The sequence below is a fragment of the Pan troglodytes genome, chromosome 11 (genome assembly GCF_028858775.2).
Source record: "Pan troglodytes isolate AG18354 chromosome 11, NHGRI_mPanTro3-v2.0_pri, whole genome shotgun sequence".
NCBI lineage: Eukaryota > Metazoa > Chordata > Mammalia > Primates > Hominidae > Pan > Pan troglodytes.
The window spans coordinates 16385363-16409830 of record NC_072409.2 but is presented as its reverse complement, the minus strand read 5'-3'; the positions used below and the strand labels follow the sequence as shown (position 1 = coordinate 16409830).

Genomic DNA, 24468 nt, shown 5'->3' with positions numbered 1-24468 from the left:
CCAGAGACTAGTCTCTGGAACTCTTGCAAATACTCCACTGAAGAGAAATGCTTGACACTGACTGTCCAGCAAGCCGTGTTTCCTGCCCTGTATCCTTCTAAGTGGATCTGAGCCAAGTGTGGCCTATGGTAGTGAACTTGTAAGACCGCATGCTTAGGTGAAAACCCCTAGTGGATGTGGCATAACTAACTACCACCCCATGTATAACGTATGGCTATTGTGTTTTCTGCAATGCGTTTTCTTAAAGACGTGGGATAGAATGTCAAGGAAACAGTAAATTGATTCTCCCTTTAAAATAGGTAAAATTGATAAAATACTAAGAGAAAACACCCTATATTTAGGCAACTACACTAGGACTGCAACCATGCAAAAAGGATGAGTAAACTTGCTTAAGGTTTGGGAGGAAATATAGAAATATTCATATTGCTGTTTTGTTAAATGAGATATGGGATTCAGGGTGATGTTCTTTTTAGAAAGTATTTATTATGGCATTATAATATGGTCTGTGTAATATATTAACATTTTAAAAAATAAGTGGAAGGCCCTTTGACTGCATCATACCCAGCTTAATCCAGTGCTCCTTCTCCCTAAGCTGTCCTACCATCTTAAATATCCTCTTCATTCAGCCATCAAAAATAATGAAGAGAGCCGGTACAGTGGCTCACGCTTGTAATCCCAGCACTTTGGGAGACTGAGGCAGGTGGGTCACTTGAGGTCAGGAGTTCGAGACCAGCCTGGCCAACGTGACATGGCAAAACCCTGTCTCTACTAAAAATACAAAATTAGCCGGGTATGGTGGTACAGGCCTGTAATCCCAGCTACTCGGAAGGCTGAGGCAGGAGAATTGCTTGAACCTGGGAGGCAGAGGTTGCAGTGAGCCAAGATCGTGCTGCTGCTCTCCAGTCTGAGTGACCAAGCGAGACTCCATCTCAGAAAAGTGGTAGAGATTAAAATGCAAAACAAAAAAGTTGTATTGGGAGGTTGGTAGTGGAGTGAGAGGGATATCTTAGTGCTGGCTATGATGCTTTTCTAGCACTAAGATTTCTCCTTGCAGGATAAGTCTTGCTGAGATAATGTCATTAGGTAAAAGGCAGAGGCTGTGTGCAGCCTGTAGTACTTAATATGGAGACCAGTATATTTGGTTTTAAAAATGGTACCTCCAAATATAATACTTAAAGAAAAGGGAAGCTGATACCCCATTTCTATGACATATGCCTAGAATTTTGGTGCTTTTGTTTCCTGCAAGAATGAAATGTTCTATTATTTTTTCATTTTCAGAATATATTCCTCTCATTAGAACCCCATATTATATGTATAACCCAAAAAGTGGAAACCATGTTCTTCCACCAGTGGCATTAGACCAAGAAAGCCTGCCTTTGAAACTTTAAAAGCCTGTCTCCAATCTTTAAACCCTTAATGGCTAGTGCACACAGCAATTCCCAATTAAGAGTCCTCAAATCTGATCTCAAAAATAACTGTCATGTTTTAGTAGAAGAGTGTACCTGAGACTTGGCCCTAGAAACATGTTTAAATGTCAACAACAACAGCAGATACCTGGAAACTTGTTCACTTGACCGGAGAATATGTCATTGTCGTGAAATGAAACTCCATGCCAGTAGATGTCACAAGGCAAGCGCCGGCCAAATGGGAACTAGAAGAGAAAAAATGTGACTCACAATAAGAATAAGAAGAACAGCGACCACACTGAGTATCCATTATGTACAAATTCCTGGCACCCTGGTGTACTTACCATGGTTTAATCCTTATAATACGCATATGAGGTAAGTGATATTCTTTGCCATTTTACAGATGAGGAAACAGATTCAAACAGGTTTAATAACTTGTTCCAAGTGGTAGAGCTCTGATTACATGTGGCAGATACTACACTCCTGGCTTTGTAGGCACCATTTCACTTTAATCCTTATAACTACCCGATAAAGGATTACTCCCATTTTGCTGATTCAAAACTTGGGGCTGACAGAGGTAATTTAACATGCCCAAGGGTCACACAGAGCTGGTAAGGGGAGGAACCAGGATTAGAGTCCAGGTCTATCCAAATTCCAAGCCCATACATCCCTTCCTCTGAAAATTACAACCTTCAACCGAGCCCAAAAGAAAAAGCTTTCAGAGTCCCTCTTCCCTTATGTCTCTCTCTCTGTCTCTCTCTCTTTCTCTCTCTCTCTCACACACACACACACATACACACACACATATGCTCCATGAGGGTAAGATGAATCCCAGTGCCTAAAACAGTTCCCCAAACTCGTAAAGACTTCCTGAATTAATAAATGAACAAATCAGGAGTGGTCATCTGACTCAAGATGAGATAATCAGATTCTCTCTTCCAGGAATCTGGAAATCAGAGATGCCAGGCAGCCTCTGCTGGCCCTTGAACTGGCAGGGATAAAAAGCCAGGGCAGGGCAGCTGTGCTTGGCTATGTGCACAGGAGCAGAGACAGCCAGTCTGCTGAGAGACAAGAAAGGAGCAGGTGTGGGAGGGAAAGCAGAGATGAGACAACATAGCCCTAGAAACTCAGACTGAGTGGCCTCAGACCCGCGTGAGCCTGTAAGATAGCCTTGTATCCTAAGAATACCTTTCTGGTCTTCTAAAATCTTGTTTGGCACAAGCTATAGAGTTTCAATTATTTGCAGCCAGAAAATTTCTCACCGAGACAAAAGGGCCTGTTCTTTCCACTACATCCTGCTGCTTCTCAAAGTTATCAACAAGCTCTAGAAACTCAACATAGCCCTAGAAACTCAGACTGAGTGGCCTCAGACCCGCGTGAGCCTGTAAGATAGCCTTGTATCCTAAGAATACCTTTCTGGTCTTCTAAAATCTTGTTTGGCACAAGCTATAGAGTTTCAATTATTTGCAGCCAGAAAATTTCTCACTGAGACAAAAGGGCCTGTTCTTTCCACTACATCCTGCTGCTTCTCAAAGTTATCAACAAGCTCTGCATTTAATGAACAGATTTTTTAAATCTGTAACTCAGATGACCTTGTTAAAGGAGAAAAGGGAGGCCATGTTAGTTCATATTCAGAATTTGCTTGTTAAAAGTGCACACAAATAGATATGCCAACATATTAAATAAAAATCTTTTGATTTTCCCATTCTAGGACTATAGGTAATCAGAATTTTTATCTACTTCAAGTTGAGGGGCCAAGGTCCAATGGAAGAACATAGCCTTACTAATGAAATGGTGGTGACTCAATGCTTTCCATCCATTCCACATTAAAATGAAGCCAGCCTCAAGTCATTTAAATCAGTCACATTATTTCAAAGCTGTGCACAGTGAGGCATATGTTGTACACTCTACTCACATTAACAACTTCCATCTATAAGTTATAGCATTTTGCTCATTTTCTTTTTATGCAATGGGCTGTAAGTTATTAATTCAGTACTCATAAATACAATGAGATACAACATATGTTATTTTCTTCTAGCTGTTAAGTGCTAATATAGAGAAGGAGAAAATAACCAGAATTAAGCAGGCTATCCAAGCAAAGGGTAAAGTGGCTTTGCTTTGTTGCCCACAATGAAGAACAAGCACCTTGTCAGTGGGCAACCCAATGACTCTTATCTCCTTTTTCATCACTCTTCAATGCTTACCACCCTCATGAATACCAAATTGCCCCTCCTTTTAGAGGCACCTTTAGCTCATTCAGTTTTGAGAAACTACCATTTTTAAAAACGTGTCCATTCACTCAGTAATTATTATATGCCAGACTAGGTGCTAGGAATATGGGGGATATAATTTTTATTAAGTCCCAGGATTTCATAATCCTACCTCTTTTTAAGCTCCTTTAAAAACTGTCCACTTACACAGCTAACATCATACTCAATGGTAAAATACTAAAAGCTTTAAAGCTTTTCCTCCATGATCAGGAATAAGACAAAGATGCCCACTTTTATTTAACATCAACATAGTATTATAAATTCTAGCCAGAATAGGCAAGAGAAAGAAATAGAAGGTGTCCACATTAGAAAATAAGAAGCAAAATTATCTGTTTGTTGATGACATGATCCCATATGTAGAAAACTCTAATGATTCCACAGAAAAATATTAAAAGTAATAAACAAATTCAGCAAAGTTGCAGGATACAAAATCAACACATAAAAATCAACTGTGTTTCATACATGATAAGGAACAATCCAAAAAGGACATTTTTTTAAGAATTCCATTTATAATAGCATCAAAAAGAATAAAATACTTAGGAATTAACCAAAAAGGTGAAAGACTTGTACACTGAAAACTATAAAATACTTGTAAAAGAAGTTAAAGAAGATATTAATACAAATAAACAGAAAGATATACTATGCTCATAGACTGGAAGAGTTAATATTGTTAGGATGTCAATACTATCCAAAATGGTCTACAGATGCAATGCAGTCTCTATCAAAATCCCAATAACTTTTTTCAAAATAAAAAAATCCATCCTAAAATTCATATGGAATTTCAAGGGACCCCAAATAGCAAAAACAATCTTGAAAAAAAAAAAAAAGAACCAAGTGGAGTTCTCATACTTCCTTTTTTTTTTTTTTTTTTTTTGAAACAGAGTCTTCTTCCATCACCCAGGCTGGAGTGCAGTGGTACAATCTCAGCTCACTGCAACCTCTGCCTCCTGGATCAAGTGATTCTTTCTCTTCCGCCTCAGCCCCCCGAGTGGCTGGGATTACTGGCACATGCCAGCGCACCCAGCTAATTCTTGTATTTTTAGTAGAGGCTGGGTTTTGCCATGTTGGCCAGTCTGGTCTCAGGCCACCCACCTGCCTCGGCCTCCCCAAGTGCTGGGATTAAAGGCGTGAGTCACTGCGCCCAGGCTGGAGGTCTCACATTTCCTGATGCCAAAAACAAAGCTACAGTAATCAAATAGTGTGTACAATAACAATGAGATACCACCAGACACCTATTACAATGGCCAAAGTCCAAAACACTGACACACCAAATGCTGGCAAGGACGTCGAGCAACAGGAACCCTCATTCCTTTCTGGTGGAAATGCAAAATGGTAAAGCCACTTTAGAAGGCAGTTTGGCAGTTTCTTACAAAACTAAACATACTCTTATTATATAATCCAGCAATTAGTTCTCCTTGGTATTTATCCAAATGGGTTGAAAAACTTATATCCACACAAAAATCTGCACATGAATGTTTATAGCAGCTGTATTCATAACTGCCAAAACTTGGAAGCAGCTGAGATGTCCTTCAGTAGGTGAGTCCTTCTGTAGGTGAGTAGATAAATAAACTACAGTATATCCAAACAATGAAATATTATTCAGTGCTAAAAAGAAATGAGCTGTCAAGCCACAAAAGACATGGAGGAATCTTAAATGCATATTACTAAATGGAATAAGTCAATCTGAAAAAGCTACATGCTGTATGATTCCAACTAAACTACATTCTGGAAAAGGCAAAACTACAGAGACAGTAAAAAGATCAGTATTTGCCAGGGGCCAGAGGGGAGGAAGAGATGAATAGGTGAAGTACAGAGGATTTTAGAGCAGTGAAAATACTCTGTGTGGTACTATAATGGTAGATACATGTCATTATACATTTTTCAAAACCCATAGAATAGCACCAAGAGTGAAGAGTAATGTAAACTATGGACTTTGGGTGATGATGACATGTCAATGTAGTTTCATCAGTTGTAAAAAACACACCACTCTGATTCAGGATTTTGATGGTGGGGGAGGCTATCAATGCAGGTGGGGGAAAATCTCTGCACCATATGCTCAATTTTGCTGTGAACCAAAAATGCTTTAAAAATGAAAATAAAAACAAATGAAAAAAATCAGTGTGGTACTGGCATAAAGACAGACATAGAGGACAGTGGGATAGGATAGCTCAGAAATAAAGCCTCTCAGGTGTGATCAAATGATTCTCAACAAGGATGACAAGACTATTCAATAGGGAAAGGGCAGTCTTTTCAACAAGTGGTGCTGGGAAAACTGAATATCCACGTGCAAAAAGAATGAAGTTGGACCTTTACCTTATACCATATACAAAAATTAACCCAAAATAGATCAAAGGCCTAATCATATGAGCCAAAACTATTAAATCCCCTAGAAGAAAATATAGGAGAAAAGCTTCATAACACTAGAAATACAGAAAATATAGGAGAAAAGCTTCATAACACTAGAAATATAGAAAATATAGGAGAAAAGCTTCATTAACACTAGTAATATAGAAAATATAGGAGAAAAGCTTCATAACACTAGAAATATAGAAAACATAGGAGAAAAGCTTCATAACACTGCATTTGGCAATGATTTCTTGGATATGACAACGTAAGCACAGCCAACCAAAAACAAAATAGGTAAATCAAAGATAAAAATTAAAAACTTTTTTTCATCAAAAGACACTATGAACAGAGTGAAAAAGTAACCCACAGAATGGCAGAAAATATGTGAAAATCATATATTTGATAATAGATCAATAGTCAGAATATATATATTTTTTTCTTTTCTTTTTTTATTATTATTATACTTTAAGTTTTAGGGTACATGTGCACAACGTGCAGGTTTGTTACATATGTATACATGCGCCATGTTGGTGTGCTGCACCCATTAACTCGTCATTTAGCATTTATATCTCCTAATGCTACCCCTTCCCCCTCCCCTCACCCCACAACAGTCCCCGGTGTGTGATGTTCCCCTTCCTGTGTCCATGTGTTCTCATTGTTCAATTCCCACCTACGAGTGAGAACGTGCAGTGTTTGGTTTTTTGTCCTTGCTATAGTTTGCTGAGAATGATGGTTTCCAGCTTCATCCATGTCCCTACAAAGGACATGAACTCATCCTTTTTTATGGCTGCATAGTATTCCATGGTGTATATGTGCCACATTTTCTTAATCCAGTCTATCATTGTTGGACATTTGGGTTGGTTCCAAGTCTTTGCTATTGTGAATAATGCCACAATAAACATACGTGTGCATGTGTCTTTATAGCAGCATGATTTATAATCCTTTGGGTATATACCCAGTAATGGGATGGCTGGGTCAAATGGTATTTCTAGTTCTAGATCCCTGAGGAATCGCCACACCAACTTCCACAATGGCACACCAACTTCCACAATGGTTGAACTAGTTTACAGTCCCACCAACAGTGTCAAAGTGTTCCTATTTCTCCACATCCTTTCCAGCACCTGTTGTTTCCTGACTTTTTAATGATCGCCATTCTAACTGGTGTGAGATGGTATCTCATTGTGGTTTTGATTTGCATTTCTCTGACGGCCAGTGATGATGAGCAGAATATATTTTTAAACTCCTACAACTCAACAATGAAAAAACACTTACAAAATGGACAAAAGTCCTGAATAGACATTTCTCCTAAGATATACTAATGGCCAATGAGCATATGAAAAGATATTTAACATCATTAATCATTTAAAAAATTGCAAATCAAAATCATAAGAAACTGCTTCATACCCATTAGGATAACTATTATCAAAAACAGGCTGGGCGAGGTGGCACACACCTGTAATCACAGCACTTTGGGAGGCTGACGCGGGAGGAGTTCAAGACCAGCCTGAGCAACGTAGCAGGGCCCCCATCTAACAAACAACAACAACAAAATACCTGAAAAATTAGCTCGGCATGGTGGCATGCCTGTAGTCCCAACTACTCGGGAAGCTGAAGCAGGAGGATTGCTTGAACCCAGGTGTTTGAGGCTATAGTGAACTATGATTGCACCACTGCTCTCCAGCCTAGATGATAGAGACCCTATCTAAAAAGAAAGAAAAAAAATCACAGGACCTAAGTGTTGACAAGTATATAGAGAAATTGGAACCCTTGCGCATTAAGAATATAGAAAGCTGCTGTAGTTAAAAAAAAAAATTACTGGCTGATCGATCTAGCAATTCCAGTTCTGGGTGTATCCCCCAAAAGAAATGAAAGCAGGCTGGGCATGGTTCCTCACCCCTGTAATCCCAGCACTTTGGGAGGCGGAGGTGGGCAGATCACCTGAGGTCAGGGGTTCAAGATCAGCCTGGCCAACATGGCGAAACTCTGTCTCTACTACAAATACAAAAATTAGCCGGGCATTGTGGCGTGCCTGTAATCCCAGTTACTTGGGAGGCTGAGGCAGGAGAATCGCTTGAACCCAGGAAGCAGAGGTTGCAGTGAGCCAAGATCACGCCACTGCACTCCAGCCTGGGCGACAGAGTGAAACTCCATCTCAAAAAAAAGAAAAGAAATGAAAGCAGAAACTCAAACAGATATTTATATACCAACATTCATAGGAGCATTATTCACAATAGCCAAAATGTAGAAAAAGCCCAGATGTGTCCATTAGTGGATGAAGAAATAAACACAATATGGTATATAAATACAATAGAAAATTATCTGGCCTTATAAAGGAAGGAAATTCTGCTACAACATGGATGTACCTTGAAGATGTGATGCTAAGTGAATGAGCCAGACACAAAAAGACAAATATCGTATGATTCTACTTATCTGAGGAACCTAGAGTGGTCAAATTCATAGAGGCAGAAAGTAGGATGGTGGTTGCCAGGGGCTGGAGGGAACAGAAATAGGGAATTAGTGTTTAATGGGTACAGAGTGTCAGTTTGGGATGATGAGAAAGTTCTGGAGATGCATGACGGTGATGGTTGGACAGCAGTGTGATTGTACTTAAAGCCACTGAACTGTACACCTAAAAATGGTTAAAATGGTAAATTTTATATCATGTATGTTTTACCACAATAAAAACAAAACACCATCTACTTAAGCCCCCTGATAGAGTTTGGATTTGCGTCCCCGCCCAAGTTTCATGTCGACTTGCAATCCCCAGTGTTGGAGAAGAGGCCTGGTGGGAGGTGATTGGATCATGGGGACAGACTTCCCGCTTGCTGCTCTCATGACAGTGAACTCTCATGAGATCTGGTTGTTTAAAAGTGTGTAGCACCTCCCCCGCTTCTCTCTCTCCCTCCTGCTCCAGCCATGTAAGACACCTCCTTCCTGTTTGCCTTCTTCCATGATTGTAAGTTTCCTGAGGCCTCCAGAGCCATTCTTCCTGTACAGCCTGCGAACCACGAGCCAATTAAACCTCTTTCCCTTATCAATTACCCAGTCTCAGGTAGTTCTTTATAGCAAGAACAGACTAATACGCCCCCTGCAGCTGAGGGGCCATTTGTGGCTCTACTCTGAGCTGTCTGCAGCATAGAATGCTGTTCAGATGGTCATGGAGCATTGAAAGCTGAGAAATGGTTCTCAGATCCCCATTCTCCATCTTTTTCCAGTCCTGACCATCCTCCCAGTTTCCCGGGTTCTAAATCTGGTAGTCATCTTTCCTTTTCTCTTCTTCAGACACTTTTGGAAAAAGCACTGGATTTGGGATCAGCAGATCTGAGAGTCCTAGACTTGTCTCTGGCACTCACTGTGAGATTGTAATTAAGCCTCTGTCCTCAGGAGATAGAGATGAGGAAAACGTGCAAGATAGCGAGGAGAACCAACCAAGATATGGAAATGGAAGGGCTTAGTACATGCCACAGAACAACACAATCTGAGTTCCATCATTGATTCAGGTACTCATTAGGTGTTGATTAAGTACCTCCTACGCGCCAAAGGGTCTCAGGAGCCAACAACACAATGGGAAATGTCTGCCTTCAGAGTATATGGTCCACGGGGGAGAAGATGATAAGCCAGATGGTGCTCAAAGGTATCACTATAAACCACGGTAGGGGCTGTGGAAGGAATCCCAGAGAGCAACGAGGGCACAGGAAGATCCAGTCACATCTGGGGAGCCTGAGAAGGCCACCCCGTGTCAGGTGACCACCTGTTCATTTGTCCAGAAGGTTCCAGCGTATGCCTGCTGTCCTGGTGTTATTGTTTATAACACCCATTGCACTTTCAAATGTATCCCAGTTTGGGCAATAAATAAAATGGTCAACCTTTTCCTGAGGATGGGCAATTTGAGCTTAGATTGGAAGGAAGAATGGGAGTTGACAAGGAGATGAGGGAAGAAAGGTGTTCAGACAGAAAATAAATGTGTAAAAGCACAGAGGTAGGACTGTCATTGGCTCAAGGCAAAGCCTGATGGAGGGTCAGGGTGGCTGCAGCAGAGAGGACAAGAGGGAAGTGGTGGAGATGAGACTTCAGCAGGGGGCAGCTCAGGTAGGGCTGCACCCTGTGCTGGAGCATGCCCCCGCCCCCTCTCCCTGGAAGAGAATGAACCCAGCGAGCCAGCTGGGAAAGAGAGACCACAGAGAGAGAGAGAGTACATGTTGTAAAAGCAAGGGAAAAGTGTTTCAAGACTAAAGGAGTGGTGGGAAGCTGAGAGGTCAGACAAGATGAACACTAAAAACTGCTCATTTGATGTAACGCCACAGAGAGCTTTGGAACCACTCCAGTTCACACCATCACCTTCCTGATTCCCTTACTATGCTTAGGATGTGCCTGTGCTGTTCTTCAGTTATTTCATGTGTAATCCTTATCTCCCTCATTAACACTATGCATTTCTAGGGCTAGGGACAATTTGATATGCGTGTCTCAGGTCTCCAGTGGGGTGTAACCAGGTATCTGGCAGGTCCCAGGCCCACAGGAAAATTAGAAGCCATAATCCTGAGAATCACCCATGTCACCTTCTCCCTCCTCAACATCCACTGGGCAGCAAGCCCTCTGGCCGATCTCCTAGCTTATTTTTAATTTCCTCTCCTTCCTGAATCCCCACTGCCTCTGCCTTACTTCAGGGCCTCATCTCTCACAAGCCTCCTCCCCCATCTCCCTTCCTCCAGGGTCTCCTCTTTAGTCTACCTGACACACAGCAGGATGAGAGACTTTTATTTTCATTATTTTTATTTTTATTTTTTCAGAGATGGGGTCTCACTCTGTCAGCCAGCCTGGGTGCAGTGGTGTGATAATAGCTCACCGCAGCTTCAAACTCCTAGCCTCAAGTGATCCTCCTGCATCAGCCTCCCTAGTAGCTGGAACTATAAGCACATGGCACAGCATCTGACTATATCTTTTACTTTTTGTAGAGTCAGAGTTGCACTATGTTGCCCAGGCTGGTCTCAAACTCCTGCCTCAAGCAGTTTTACCATCTTGGCTTTCCAAAGTGCTGGGATTATAGATGTGAGGCACTGAACACAGCCCAGATTTTTATTTTTAAACACAGCTCTGACCATATCGCTCCTTTGCTACAACTCTTCAATGCCTCCCCGTGGACCGACCACAGGATCAAGGCTAAGCTCCAAGCCTCATCTGAAAGACACTTCACAGACTCCCCTCTGCCAACCTGCCCACCTCAAGTTGGCCACTTAACTCTTGGGCACTTGCACTGTCACTGTGACTACTTTCGATCCTTTAAGGATACAGCACTTTATTATTTGGTGGCCTGGGTTTCTTCATGTCATTCCTTCCGCCTGGGATCTTCTGACTGGGCTTGCCCATCCACTCCCCCTCCATGATGATGATCTCTCAGCTCTCTTTGTCTGTGGCCTCTGTCGCTACACCCATCACAGGCCATTCTGCAACATCTTGTCTGTACATCTGTCCACCCGGCCACTTTGCAAACTCCTTAAGCACAAGGAGAGCCCATGATCATCAGTGTATCCCTAACACCAAGTCTTCAGCACCCTGTAGGCTTTGTTTTTAACCTTTCTGAGGTCATAAATTCCTTTGAGATTCTTGCCAGAAAAAAAAAAAAGCACGCACATGCACAAAATCTTCCACATGAGCTTAGGAGATTCAAAGACTCCCTACAGCCCCTAGTTGTTCTCAGATACCAGTGTTAGCAATGCCTGCAGTAATGTTTCATGAATGAATGAACTCACAAAGAGCAGCCACTCAAATACATGTCATCATCATCACCACTAACATTAGCATTTAGGTAATGCTTATTCCTATGTCTATGTGTTAAACACTTTACATGTATTACCTTATTTAATCCACAAACATGATAAAAGTGCTATTAACCCTATGATAAAGATTATGATATAGGTGCTACTATTAACACTATTTGCAAATGAAGGCACCAAGTGCTAGGAGAGTAAATAACTTTCCCAAGGTCACAGAGGTATTACAGTAAGGGCAGAGGCAGGATCAAATCCAGGTCTGTGCAGTTTCAAGGCCCATGCACTTAAGCACTACAGATGTCTTTTTGGAGACTGCTATAGTCTTATTTACTAGTCACGCATGAATAACTGTAACCCTCACCCTACATGCTACCATCTTTGTCACAAAGAAACTTCCTCCCCCAGAGTATACACCTGGATGGACCCGAAATCTTTTCCCTCTTGACCAGAAGAACTAAAAACAAACTTGCAAAATAGTCACGTTCAAACGAGAACTGAAGCTGTTAAATGTTCTTTGAGCAAATCTGTGTTTAAGGAATTGATGTTCGGGTCCCTCTTCTAATGGCCCAAAGAGAAATTTCAAGTCCCCCTGGGGACTTTGCAAAATGAAATTTCACAGTGAATGCTGATGAAAGCATAGTTCACATTTCTGTACTTTGTGAATGATTTTCTTCATAAAGCTTCTCTATGAACAGAAAGCATTTCAACTGACTGAGAATAAAGGTGGCAAATAAGCTTTGATATAAGCAAGTCTGTGTGCAATGCATCTGTAGGGGGGAAATGGTCCAAATGGCTGCTCTAAGATGAGGGGTCCAAAGTACTCAAAGGAAACACAGGGAAGGTGCTGTCACGGCTAAGGTACCAAGCGTGGGGCAGCGAGACCCCGGCTCAAGCCCCAACCCACCACACCCTACTCAGAGACTCCAACAGTGACTTTGCTTCCTCAGCTCAGCTACAACTGAGAAAAACAATAGTAATAAAACCTGTCTACCTCCCAGGGCTGTTATGTGGACTGCGATAACACATGGGAAAGCACTTTGTAAACAGTACATTGCTGTAATATGAGACAAGTTATTATTTTTAATGTCCAAGGAAATCACCTCAACAAGTAACTTCAATTTAAAAAGACGCCAACCAAATATCGCGTGTCATTAGGACAGCCTTGAGTAAGGACACTGTGGTGTGCGTGCACTTGGGAAACCTTCCATGATGCCTTCAGGCAGGTTAATAGAGTTCTCTCCAATGTTCCCCCTGGCATTCTGTTGGTGCCAGTAATATAGCCACTGTCTTACGGGGCATTAATGTTTACATGACGGCCTCCCTCACCTGACAGGATGCTTCAGGGGAGAGACATTTTATTCTTCTTTCTATCGTCTCCCCTACCTGTGGTCTGCAGCCTCCAAGATGGTCCCCAGTGATCCCTGCCTTCTGGAATTCAATCCCTTGTGTGTCCTCTCCCACATTGTCACAGGCTTGGTCTAGATGACCAATGGCATACAGCAGACGTGATAAGCCGTGACTTCTGATATTTAGGATATTTTTATTAAAAGACTACGGTGTCTGCCTTAGTCTCCTCACTCCCCCTTTGCTTTGGGAATGCCTAGGGAGACACCCACGTGGTAAGCAATCAAAGTCACCTGCCATCAGCCATGTGAGTGAGCTTGGAAGTGGATCTGTCAGCCCCAGTCAAGTACTCAGGGTCTGCAGCTCTGCCCAACAGCTTGATTGTAGCCTCATGAAAAAGCCTAAGCCAGAACCACCCAGCTAAGTCACACTCAGATTCCTAACCCTCAAAAATGGTGTAAGATCATGGATGTTTTTGTTTTAAGCTGCTTAGTTTTGGGGAAATTTGTTACACAGCAATAGATAATGAATGCATCATTTCAGTTTTAGAGCAAGGTCCCAGAGGAAGAACATGTTCTGAGAATGAAGGAATTTAAGATTAATATAGCCTTATAATATAATGAATATAATAATTACTATTGAGTACTTAACAATGTGCCAGGTATCTTACATAAATGCCTCCATTTTGCAGATAAAGAAATATAATCCCATTGCTAATAAGTGACAAACCCAGAATTTGAAGCCATGTTGGTTTATCTCCAAAGACCGCACTCCTTCAATTCGACTAAGGGGGATGGATGGATGGATGGATGAAATGAGCACATACAGTAGAGAGTTGTGACAAACACTTCAAAGAAGATATCATAAATTTCTTTAACATACCCTGCAGTTTCTGCCTTGGCATCCATTTTGTGGTCTAGCATAAGTTATTTGAAACCCAGTCATACCACATCGCCTTTGGCCTAGTTAAAACTTTCCCTCCCATGTGGTTGTTTGTGATACTGCCTGCTTGTTGCTCATCCCATGGACCCAAAACCCAACACACCCACAGCTGCTGACCACAACAAAACCTAATTACCAACACCAGAGTCTGTCTGTCTCTCTTCTCTCTCTCTTTCTCTCTCTCTGGGTCTCTCTCTTGCTCACTCACTCGCTCTCACTTCCCACTCGCTGGTTGAGCTCTCTGTCCCCTCCAGACTTCCAGACAGTCCCCAGTCAATGCCCCTAACCTCTCTGGATCCTCTGAGTAATAAATTTCTTCTGTTTCACCTCCTCATTGTGTCTCATCTGACACACACCCAAACCTAACTTTCCCCTTGGTCAGGGCTCTCCTGGAGACTGGCTATCTTGGCCTGTGGCCACGCTCAACAGAGAGACCTCGAGACCAAATTAGAAAGAACCCATAACAATAAAAATCATAAAAGAAAAAACATAGCACAGAAAAGTCCAGAAGAGGCCAATTAAGACAAAGAAAGGACTAAGCAACTGCCCTTCAAGAGTGGACAAAAAAAACTATCACTCTTCCTCAATCAAGAAAAAAAGCAGACTAAGAAAATACTGGTGGAAATTGATGAAATCCTGAAGGGTGTGACCAGATGGAACACAGTTCTATCTGCCAAATGTGGGCACATCAAAAGAAGGCATGTCCCTTTCAGGCCTGAAAGAGGGAGGCCCGCTCACTTCTCTGCCTTGCTGCTCACATCTCAGTGAACAGCATTGCTCCCCAGACAGAGGAGAAATTCCACCCCAACTGAGGGGCTCAGGAAGATTCCAGGCTCACTCTTGCCTATGGAAAATGGAGCTGGTGAGAAAAGGTTTCCCATGCCAGCGAGGGACCAGAGAGCTTCCCGACTGCAGTGTCTTTGGATGGGGCTGGTGGGGAAGCCCACCTGTGGGAGCAACTCCAAGCCTGTTTCCTCGATGGGAACAATAATGTCGACTTGATTGGGTTATTACAAGGATTAGTAGTATGTTTGGACCACCTAGCACGGGGCCTGGCACACAATACTTGATGCATAGCAGGTGTTCAAAAAATGCTGGTTTCTTCTTCTCTTCCATTCTTTCCTATCATTCTTCACCTCATACTTATTGACTGATAAGATTTTTAAAAACTCTTCCTTCATCCATCTTTCTGTTACCCAAAAGAGCTAGGAGATGGGGGTGTTTTGCAGGACTAGCCTAAGTTTAAATGTGCACATGGTACAATCAGGGTATTAAAGCCATGTGAGTCTTCATGGGTAGGCACGTAACCTCTGGAGAAAGCCCACAAGTGCAGAAAGGCTCCTTCCCTCGAGTTCAGGAACTTGGATTCAAATCTCAGCCCTGCCAACTATTAAGGGCCTGGGTTTCATCATCTGAGAAAGATGAGTAGCAGAGCCTCCCTCACAGGGGATGTTGTAAATGTGAAAACAACCGCATAGGTGAAAGTCTGTTTGTGAATGGCCTGGCAGACAGTAGGAGTCAAATTAGTCCAATTAGAGAATATTGAGAGCAAGCCTCCTGGATTATTCACCTAATTAAGTCCCTTGGTGAGAAAGGCAGAGAGGAAGAGTCCCCAGACATGCCTGCTGGCAGAGAAAGCAGAAGCTGGCCCTCCACAAACCCACCTCAGGAAAAACAGTCCATCAAGCATGGCTCTGGTCCACCAGGAATCCAGGAGCCGGGTCGGGGTAGAGGCAGATGTGTGGACAGATCTGCAAATGCACTCTGCGTGTCAAAGTGCTGTGTGAGAGCCCAGAGGGAGGAGCAGTGGTTTCTGGTCTAGATGAGAAAAGCTTAACCAAGGAGGGGCCACTGGAGCGGGGCGTGAAGTAGGCCTTCGCAAAGGAAGAGACGAAGGGAAATCAGGCAGAGGACTATAGGACAGCAGAGACGTCCCACGTGCCTGGAGCCTGGGGGGCAGGGGAACAGCCAAAGTTGGAGAGGTCCACGCAGCCCACACAGCCCACACAGATCACGGTAGGCTCACAGGGCAAGCTGCGGAGCTGGAGCTTGACTCTGCAGGTGGAGGAAGTGCCCAAGCAGGGCTGTGTCAGACCAGGGCAGAATGGAGAGTGGATGAGGAGTAGAGAGAGACTGAGAGCAGCCAGGACCATAAGGAAGCTGACCTAGGCTGGGAGAAAGGGGAGGGAGCATGGGTGGGGACTGGGCCCAGAAAAAAGTATGCGCAGGGAGCAGGGCTGGGGGAAGGCGTGGGAGAGTAAAGGCAGTCATGGCTCCGCGTGCAAGGACTGCTCTGACAGTTCACACACTTCACAGTGCCCTTCCCTCCTGCCCGTGGGCTACATTCCTGTCTCACCTCCGCCAGGTTCCTAGTCGTTTGGGAATCTGAAGGGAGAGGCTCCCACGGAGATAACTAGCGCTCTGAAGAGCCTTGCCATGTAATAAAGGCGCCGTCTGGCTCCAGTGGGTTTCCCGGGAACACAATAATTACTCATCCTCTAATAGAGCCAATAAATATAGCAAGAGGATAAGTAATTAACAACCTTTTGCTGGAAAGTAGCAATTCTTGTGATCTATGAAGTTTCCTTTTCCTGTTCACTTCTTCTTCATTATTGCAAATATGATACCCCGGGTAAGCGTGCCATTCATCCTTCACTGAGTTAATCACCAAAGCATGTTGTATTTTTTATTAAATCCATTCATTATAATTGACTCATATGAATGGAAGCTGGAAGAGCGGTGGTGAGGCCCATCGTCCGCCTTGCTTCCGCTTGTGATTGCAATACTTTTAATGAGATCAAAATTGTTACCAAACAATTTAACAATGGGGAGGAAAAAAACCCATTAGTAGGAGGGTTATATAACCTTGCCCCTTTCATAATTTCAGCGTACCATAGCAATCTCCTCCAGTTATTTATTCTGCTATCTAATTTCCCACCCATAAAGAATCTTTATTAGTAGTAATTATATTATTAGGCAACAGAAAAAGAAAATCTTCACAAACTTCTAAAGCGATTTACCTCTTGGCTTGCAGTTTTAATTAAAATTCCAGTTTATTTAGCAAATAGCTCTGAAAAGATTAGATATCAATTTAGCACTATGTTCTTTTTCCACTTTCCAATTCATGAGGGTGATACAAACAACAAAATAATCTCTTTAAATGACTCTTACTCCATTCCATCATAATTCAGCCCATGGAAAAGAGCTCCAATATCAATTATAAATTATAAATGAACTCCATTATACCCCGCAAATTATCAACAGTAATCTCCCAGTTCTCTACTTTCTCACAGTTGGTAAATTATATCAATTCACCACTAGGTCTCAAATTACCTAGACTCTTCCACATCAAAACTTTAAATGGTTTATTAACTGAAATGGAAACAACGCAAATCAGGTTTCCATTTCAGCAACACTTACCTCCCACCCAGGATATCAGACAACTTTATCCAAAGTCACACCTGACTTCTCTTAGGGCGGCTTTTCCCCAGTTATCCAGGAACCCAGTCCAATTCAGTACTTTCTCCAATAAAAAGTCCCACCAGAGCATTGGTCTAAAGGCACCATGGTGTTGCCGGTCCATAAATTCATTTATTCAACACATAAGCAAGTCATGCCTTTGAGCCAGGCAGTATGCTCGGGGAATGCCCAGAAATTCCACACACAGGAGCAGAGGGTTAGTGGTGACAGGCAAAGCTGAAGGGGGGATGTATCAGTCTGGGTTCTCTAGAAAGACAGGACTAATAGGATAGATAGATAGATAGATAGATAGATAGATAGATAGATAGATAGATAAAGGGGAGTTTATTAAGTATTAACTCACATGATCACAAGGTCCCACAATAGTCTATCTGCAAGCTGAGGAGCAAGGAAGCCAGACCGAATCCCAAAGCTGAAGAACTTGGAATCCGATGTTCAAAGGCAGGAAGCATCCAGCATGGGAGAAAGATGTGGGCTGGGAGGCTAAGCCATTCCAGGATTTTCACATCTTTCTGCCTGCTTTATATTCTAGATGCCCTGGCAGCTAATTAGATGGTGCCCACTCAGATTACGGGTGGGTCTGCCCTTCCCAGCCCACTGACTCAAATGTTAATCTCCTTTGGCAACACACTCACAGACACACCCAGAATCAATACTTTGCATCCTTCAGTCCAATCAAGTTGACACTCAGTATTAACCATCACAGGGGAACATAGGAGGATGAATGAACCAGTGGACAAGTCAGATAAATAAGGCCTGCAGTCACCATCTAAGCCAAGCTTTTTACCTATGCTGTCAAATTTCCAGTCAGAGCTCCACACCACCTTGTAAATAGCCATCATGTCCTCATTTCACAGAAGGAGCAACCAAGGCTCGGAAAGGTTGAAGCCATTTGAACTGACTCGAAAAAAAGGGAAGTTACCAAAAGACTGGGGAGGGAGGGTGTTCCCTCAGGAGGAAGCAAACCGCATGGGCAAAGACTGAGCAGCGAGAAGCCAGGAGCCCAAGTTGCTGGTCCTGTGTGTGGCCACTAACTTGCGGAGCTGCCTCGGGCATTCACAGACCTCTTCAAGCCTATTTCCCCATTTGCCATATGCAGGATATCCCCCATTCTGCACATCTGCAAGGGGCTGCTCTTCTTTTCCAGCAATCGACAATGACTTGTGCTGAGCCTGATGTATCCACTGCTGCCAAAATAACATACCCAAAGGGAGAGAGAAGAGGTCTCCTAGAGGACTAACTAAAGGTGACTGGGCTCTGCCCCCTCCAAATTCATTTGCTCCTCCTGATCCCAAAACCCAGCCTGAAATTCCCAGAGATGTGCCACTGCCACAAGAGACTCAAGTCATACAATCACATATTAACAAAAATTAATATTGTACCAATAATTTCTGTAATAATAATGAAAATGGTGGCTAATATTTATGCACTGTGTATATTACACGTGCTATCTCAATTCACTCTCACAACAACACTACGAAATAGGTAGATATATTATTTTCACTTTACCTAAGTGAAAAACCTAAACTCAGAGCAATTAAATAACTGGTTTATTTAACCCTCTGGTACTGCATCCAGTAAGTGGCAGAACAAGGACTAGAACCCAGCCTCATTAAATCCTTAGGCCCCATGGAACTGAGCCTAGGAGAAATGGATGAGATTCCTTTAACTGTCATAGAACTGCGGTGATGATGGGGTGTGTACTGAGTTCCTAGGCCCATTCTTGGGAGAAGAGTCAGGGGAGGGACCTGGCCCCACCTAGGAGCTCTCCAGAGTGCTGAACAGACTGCCACAGCATTCCCACTCAAAGCACTGCATCTTCCACCTGGGTGTCCATGCCTATGTCAAGCCTCACCTCCTCATATCAGTGACCAACAGAACCGCTAATGCAATAGTGTTGGGAATGGGAGTATAAACGGGAGAAAAAATTAACTTTTAGAAGAACTGAGCTAGAGGGGATAACAGGACATCAATCAGAGGTATCCCACAGGAACTGGAAATTCAGGAATGGGAGTAGAGAGAAGCCAAGGCAAGAAGGGCACGTGTCTGCTTCACAGAGGAATCATAGAGGAAAGAAGTGCTGAATGGGTGGATGTGTTCTTGGAGTGATTGCTGAGAAACAGCAAAGCCAGAGGTGGGAAGGGAAGGAGACTCCTTTCAGCTGCCCTAGACAGTGGGCACCAAGAACAAATATTGCATTAAACCCCACTATTGTAGTAAAGGTGTTCAGGGAGGATGGCATTTTACTGCCTGTAGATTTAAATCGGTGAATAAATTCCCACTACCACTCCTAAACCTCCAGTAAGAAAGAACAAGAAATGACAAAGTGTTCCAGGGAAAAATAGAAAATAGAAAGTGATCTGCTGTAAGGTGACACGATTCAAGCTCAAATCCACTTTTTTTTTTTTTTTTTTTTTTAACTGAATCTCGCTCTGTCACCCATGCTGGAGTGCACTGGAACAATCTCAGCTCACTGCAACCTCCGGCTCCCGGGTTCAAGCAATTCTCCTGCCTCAGCCTTCGGAGTCAGTAACTGGGATTACAGGCACCCACCATTACACCTGGCTAATTTTCGTATTTTTGGGAGAGATGGGGTTTCGCCATGTTGGCCAGGGTGGTCTCGAACTCCTGGCCTCAAGTGATCCGCCTGCCTCAACCTCCCAAATTGCTGGGATTACAGGTGTGAGCCACTGCACCCCGCCAATCATATCCACTTTTAATTGAAGTAAAAACATCTTAAAAATTTGAGAAGTCACTTGGAAAGGCCCTGAGCTTCTCTTGGCCTTGAGACCACAGAACCAAAAGGCTTACATAAAGGGATATTTATAAACACACCTCTCCCTCTGGTGGTAAAAGAGGTATTTAAAAAGCACATTTATTCTCTGGCTCCATCCCCACCTCCACCCTCCTACAGACCTTACATAAAAATAGTTATGCCCTTTTATGAACTTAGTCTCTCATTCAAGCCCACTTTATTATGCATCAACTCAGTGTCAGGCACTGAGGGGTTCAGAAAAGAATAAGGCTCAGTCCCTGTCTTCAGGATGGACTTGTAAACAAATGATAATGCAAATTCACCCACGTTCTAGCAGGTGAGGGCCAAAGGGCTACAGGAGCATGAAGCAGAACATGAGTTATTCTGCTGGAAGGAAAGGTGTGGTTTGGAAGAAATGTCAAAGGTGAGATAGAATTTGCCAAGTCTAGAAGCCAGGAACTTGGTGTGGGCACGGGACCATGAGGAGCATGATCATAGGTTTCCTCGAGGCAGGAACACCTTCATGATTTCCATACTGCTGGTGCCTAGCCCAGTGCCTGGGAGGGAGTAGGCGCGAAACAGATGCTAGAGGAATTAATGGCATGTAGCTCCATGTGGAGGGAGGAAAGCCTGCCCACGGGGCTTTGCAACAGACAGGGAACTCAGTGGAGACAGAATCCATAAGCCTCAAGACCAATTTTAATGTGAAACTGCTCAAGCCTACAGCTGTCATGTTCAGATTTGGTCCTTCATTTCTCCAGGCAAGGATTTAACAATAACGTTCATGTCCACCTCACCACAGGGGAAAGGAAATATATGACTACAGTGGGGTCTAATTTCAAGAGGGATGGGCCAGCTCCCGGCTGCAAGAGGGAGAGTCCACTCTGCTGTTTAGAATTTTAAAAGGTATCATCAGCAATAACTGCTCAAATATGATGGGAGAGGGGACTAGCGCGTATGGGCATCTTTATCAAATTTTGGAGCCTCCTTTTGTTTCTGATGTTGAGCTATAAGTTCCAAATCTTCTCATTTTTCACAGCTCAACACAGCTAATAGCTGTGGCCAAATCCAGTGCTTTCACTAGCTCCTTGAGATGAGAGCTGTTATTCCTCTACTAAGTATTTAAGCAATACCTTTTAATTTACTTAATGAACTCAGAACAAACTGATTGATGGCCCAGCTCAGTGGGCAATGACAGCTGGCATTTCCCTGATGACCAGATAATGAGGCAATTGCATTAAGTGTGTGTCACCCTGATCAGCTGGCGTGGTCTATTAAGGCAGAGCTAGGCCACGTACGGCTTTCAGTCAGCATCCACAGCCTGCAGGTCCTTAAGCACTCTGGGACTGGCTTACACACCTCTGCATTTCCATGCTGTGATAAATCTGATGCTTTCTCGGTGCACCTTGAAGAAACCAAGCCAGTCAACTTAGCTTTGGAAAAGCCTGTATCCTGTTGCAAATAATGATTAATAGAAACATTGTGGGATTAAGACTCAGGAAACTGAGATTCTAGTCCTAATTAATTAATTTATCCACTTGACAAACATTAATCGAATGCCTATCACGTGCTAGCTGCTGGGCTAAGTGCTGGGATATAAAATAAAATCACTATTGCCATGTTTGCTGAGCATTTACTATGTACCAGGCATGGCTCTAAGCACTTTCAATGTATGAAGTTACTTAAAACTCCTAACAACCCTACAGGTAAGCGCTATTATCATACCCATTTAACAGATGAGGAAACTGAGGCACAGAGACGTAAAGTAACGTGCCTCAGTTTTCAACCTCATAAGTGGCAGAGCCAGGAACAAACCCAGCCAAAATGACTCTAGAGATGAATGAGATGCAGCTCTAGCCATAGAGAAGCTTGAAGTTTCTTGGAGGGATACACAGACATGTACACATATGCAGTTAATGCTCTGTGATCCAGAAAAAAAATGTGTAACCTGTATTAGCTTTCTATTGCTGCACAAAAAAATTAATACAAATGTGGTGCCTGAAGACAACACCTATTTATTAGTTCACAGTCCTTTAGGTCAGGAATCCACCATGGTGTAACTGGTTTCTCTGTTCCCTGCTCCGGTTATCGAGAGGCTCAAATTAAGGTGTTGCCGGGTTTATGGCACTCATCTGGGCTCAGGGTCATCATCTGTGCTCACTGGTTGTTGGTAGAATTCATCTCCTTGCAGCCGCGGGACTGAGATCCTTATTTTCCTTCTAGCTGTCAGCCAGGGACCACACTCAGCAACTAGAGACTGCCCACAGCTGCTTGTCATAGTGACCCCCATAGGTAATTGATAACATGGATATCTGCTTTCTTCCTGACTGGCTGGAATGCATCTCTCAGACTTCCTCTTCTGCAACCAGCCAGAGAAAACTCTTCCTTGAAAGGGCTGGCCTGATTAGATCAGCCCCAGGGATATCTCCCTTTTGCCCTACAATGTAATATGGTCACAGGGGCGATGTCTTATCATAGACACAGGGTCCACCCACACTCAAAGGGAAGAGGATTATACAAGGCAGAGTATAATTCAAGGTCATCTTAGAATTCTTCCCACCACACTTGCTGAGTTTTCACTTTCCTGAGGCTAGACTAGATGACAATGATGATAGCTACTATTTGTATAGTGATTCACAATTTAATAAATACCTTTTCACATGTAGTCTCTTATATGAGCCTTACCATCCAGAAATCCCAGTGCTCTAGGAGAAAAGGTTAGCTTCACTGCTCAGAAGAGGAATATAAGGGTTAGAGAAGTTACATAGCCTGCTCCCTGCCATGCTGGTAGAGCATGGGAAAGCCAAGACGTTAACTTAAGCCTTCCAGTTCCAACATCTGAGCTCCTTCCTCTAGCCCGTGCTGCCATATAGATCCAAAAGGACCAGACACAAGCTAGTGCCAGTGCCTTGACTGAAGTGGGAAGAACACAGGAATCAGATCTTGGTTTGAATCCAAGTTTTGCCGCTTGGATTCAAACCCATTAGTTCCAGGTCTTGTGCAAACCACTTCCTCTTTCTGGGTATCCTCATCTGTAAAATGGGGGGAGAAGTTGGACTACATGGTCTCCAAGGGCTCTTTCAGCCTCAAATCAGGACAAGACTGTTTCAACTACACTGTGGGAGATTATTAGCTCCAACGGTCCATTTTCTTGTTGAAGAACTGTATAACTATGCCCTCTTCCAGGTATTCCTGGGGTATGGGAGAAGATCAGTGTATTAGTTTCCTAAGGCTGCCATAACAAATTACCATGAACTTGGTGGCTTAAAACAGAAATTTATTCTCTCACAGCTCTGGAGACCCGACATCCAGGATCAAGATGTCAGCAGGGTTGATTTCCTCTGAAGACTCCAAGGGAGAATCCATTCCATGCCTCTTCCTGGCTTCTGGTGGATGCCAGCAGCCCTTGGCATCACTTGCCTTGTTCACACATCACTCCAATCCCTGCCACCGTCTTCACATGGCCCTCCTCTCCATATGTCTGTCTTCTCCTTTTCTGTCTCTTATAAAGACACTTGTCATTGGATTTAGGACCCACCCTAAAACCAGGATCATCTCATCCCAAGATCTTTAATTACATCTGCAAAGACTATTTCCAAATAAGGTCATATTCACAGATACTGGTTAGGGCTTGGACATATCTTTTTTGGGGGAGCACAATTCAACCCCTATACATAAATTGATGTATGCATCCCACTAGTGATGGAATTTCAGTGCTTTCCAATTTTTCCATTACACAGAACACTGTAATAAGCATCCTTATTGTATCTCATTGAGCACATGGACAAGAATTTCTCTAGAAGTGGAATTTTTGGGGTTGAAGAGTAGATACATTTTTAACACCACTAAATATTGCTAAATATTTTTGCCAATTTGATGGATGTGAAATGGTAGCTCATTGTTATTTTAACTTGCATTTCATGATTAGACTAGTAAGACTAAATGTTTTTTTTCCTTTTTTTGTTTTCTTTTTTTGAGATGGAGTCTCACTCCATCGCCCAGGCTGGAGTGCAGTGGTGCAGTCTTGGCTCACTGCAACCTCTGCCTCCTGGGTTCAAGCGATTCTCTTGCCTCAGCCTCCTGAGTAGCTGGGACTATAGACACCCACCACCACGCCCTGCTAATTTTTGTATTTTTAGTAGAGATGGGGTTTCACC

At 43.1% G+C, this 24468-nt stretch overlaps 1 protein-coding gene across 5 annotated transcripts in view; it reads right to left on the bottom strand.

Moving 5' to 3' along the window:
- TTLL11 (tubulin tyrosine ligase like 11) overlaps positions 1-24468 on the bottom strand; it is a 278099-nt gene that overhangs the window by 222066 nt on the left and 31565 nt on the right. For 4 of the 5 annotated variants that reach the window (XM_054658398.2, XM_016961590.4, XM_016961591.4 and 1 more), the window contains exon 2: positions 1555-1651. In XM_054658398.2, coding sequence (XP_054514373.1) covers positions 1555-1651 — 97 coding nt within the window. Of the gene's footprint in view, positions 1-1554; positions 1652-24468 lie in introns of those variants that run through there. The other variant, XM_054658401.1, reaches the window with a different exon arrangement.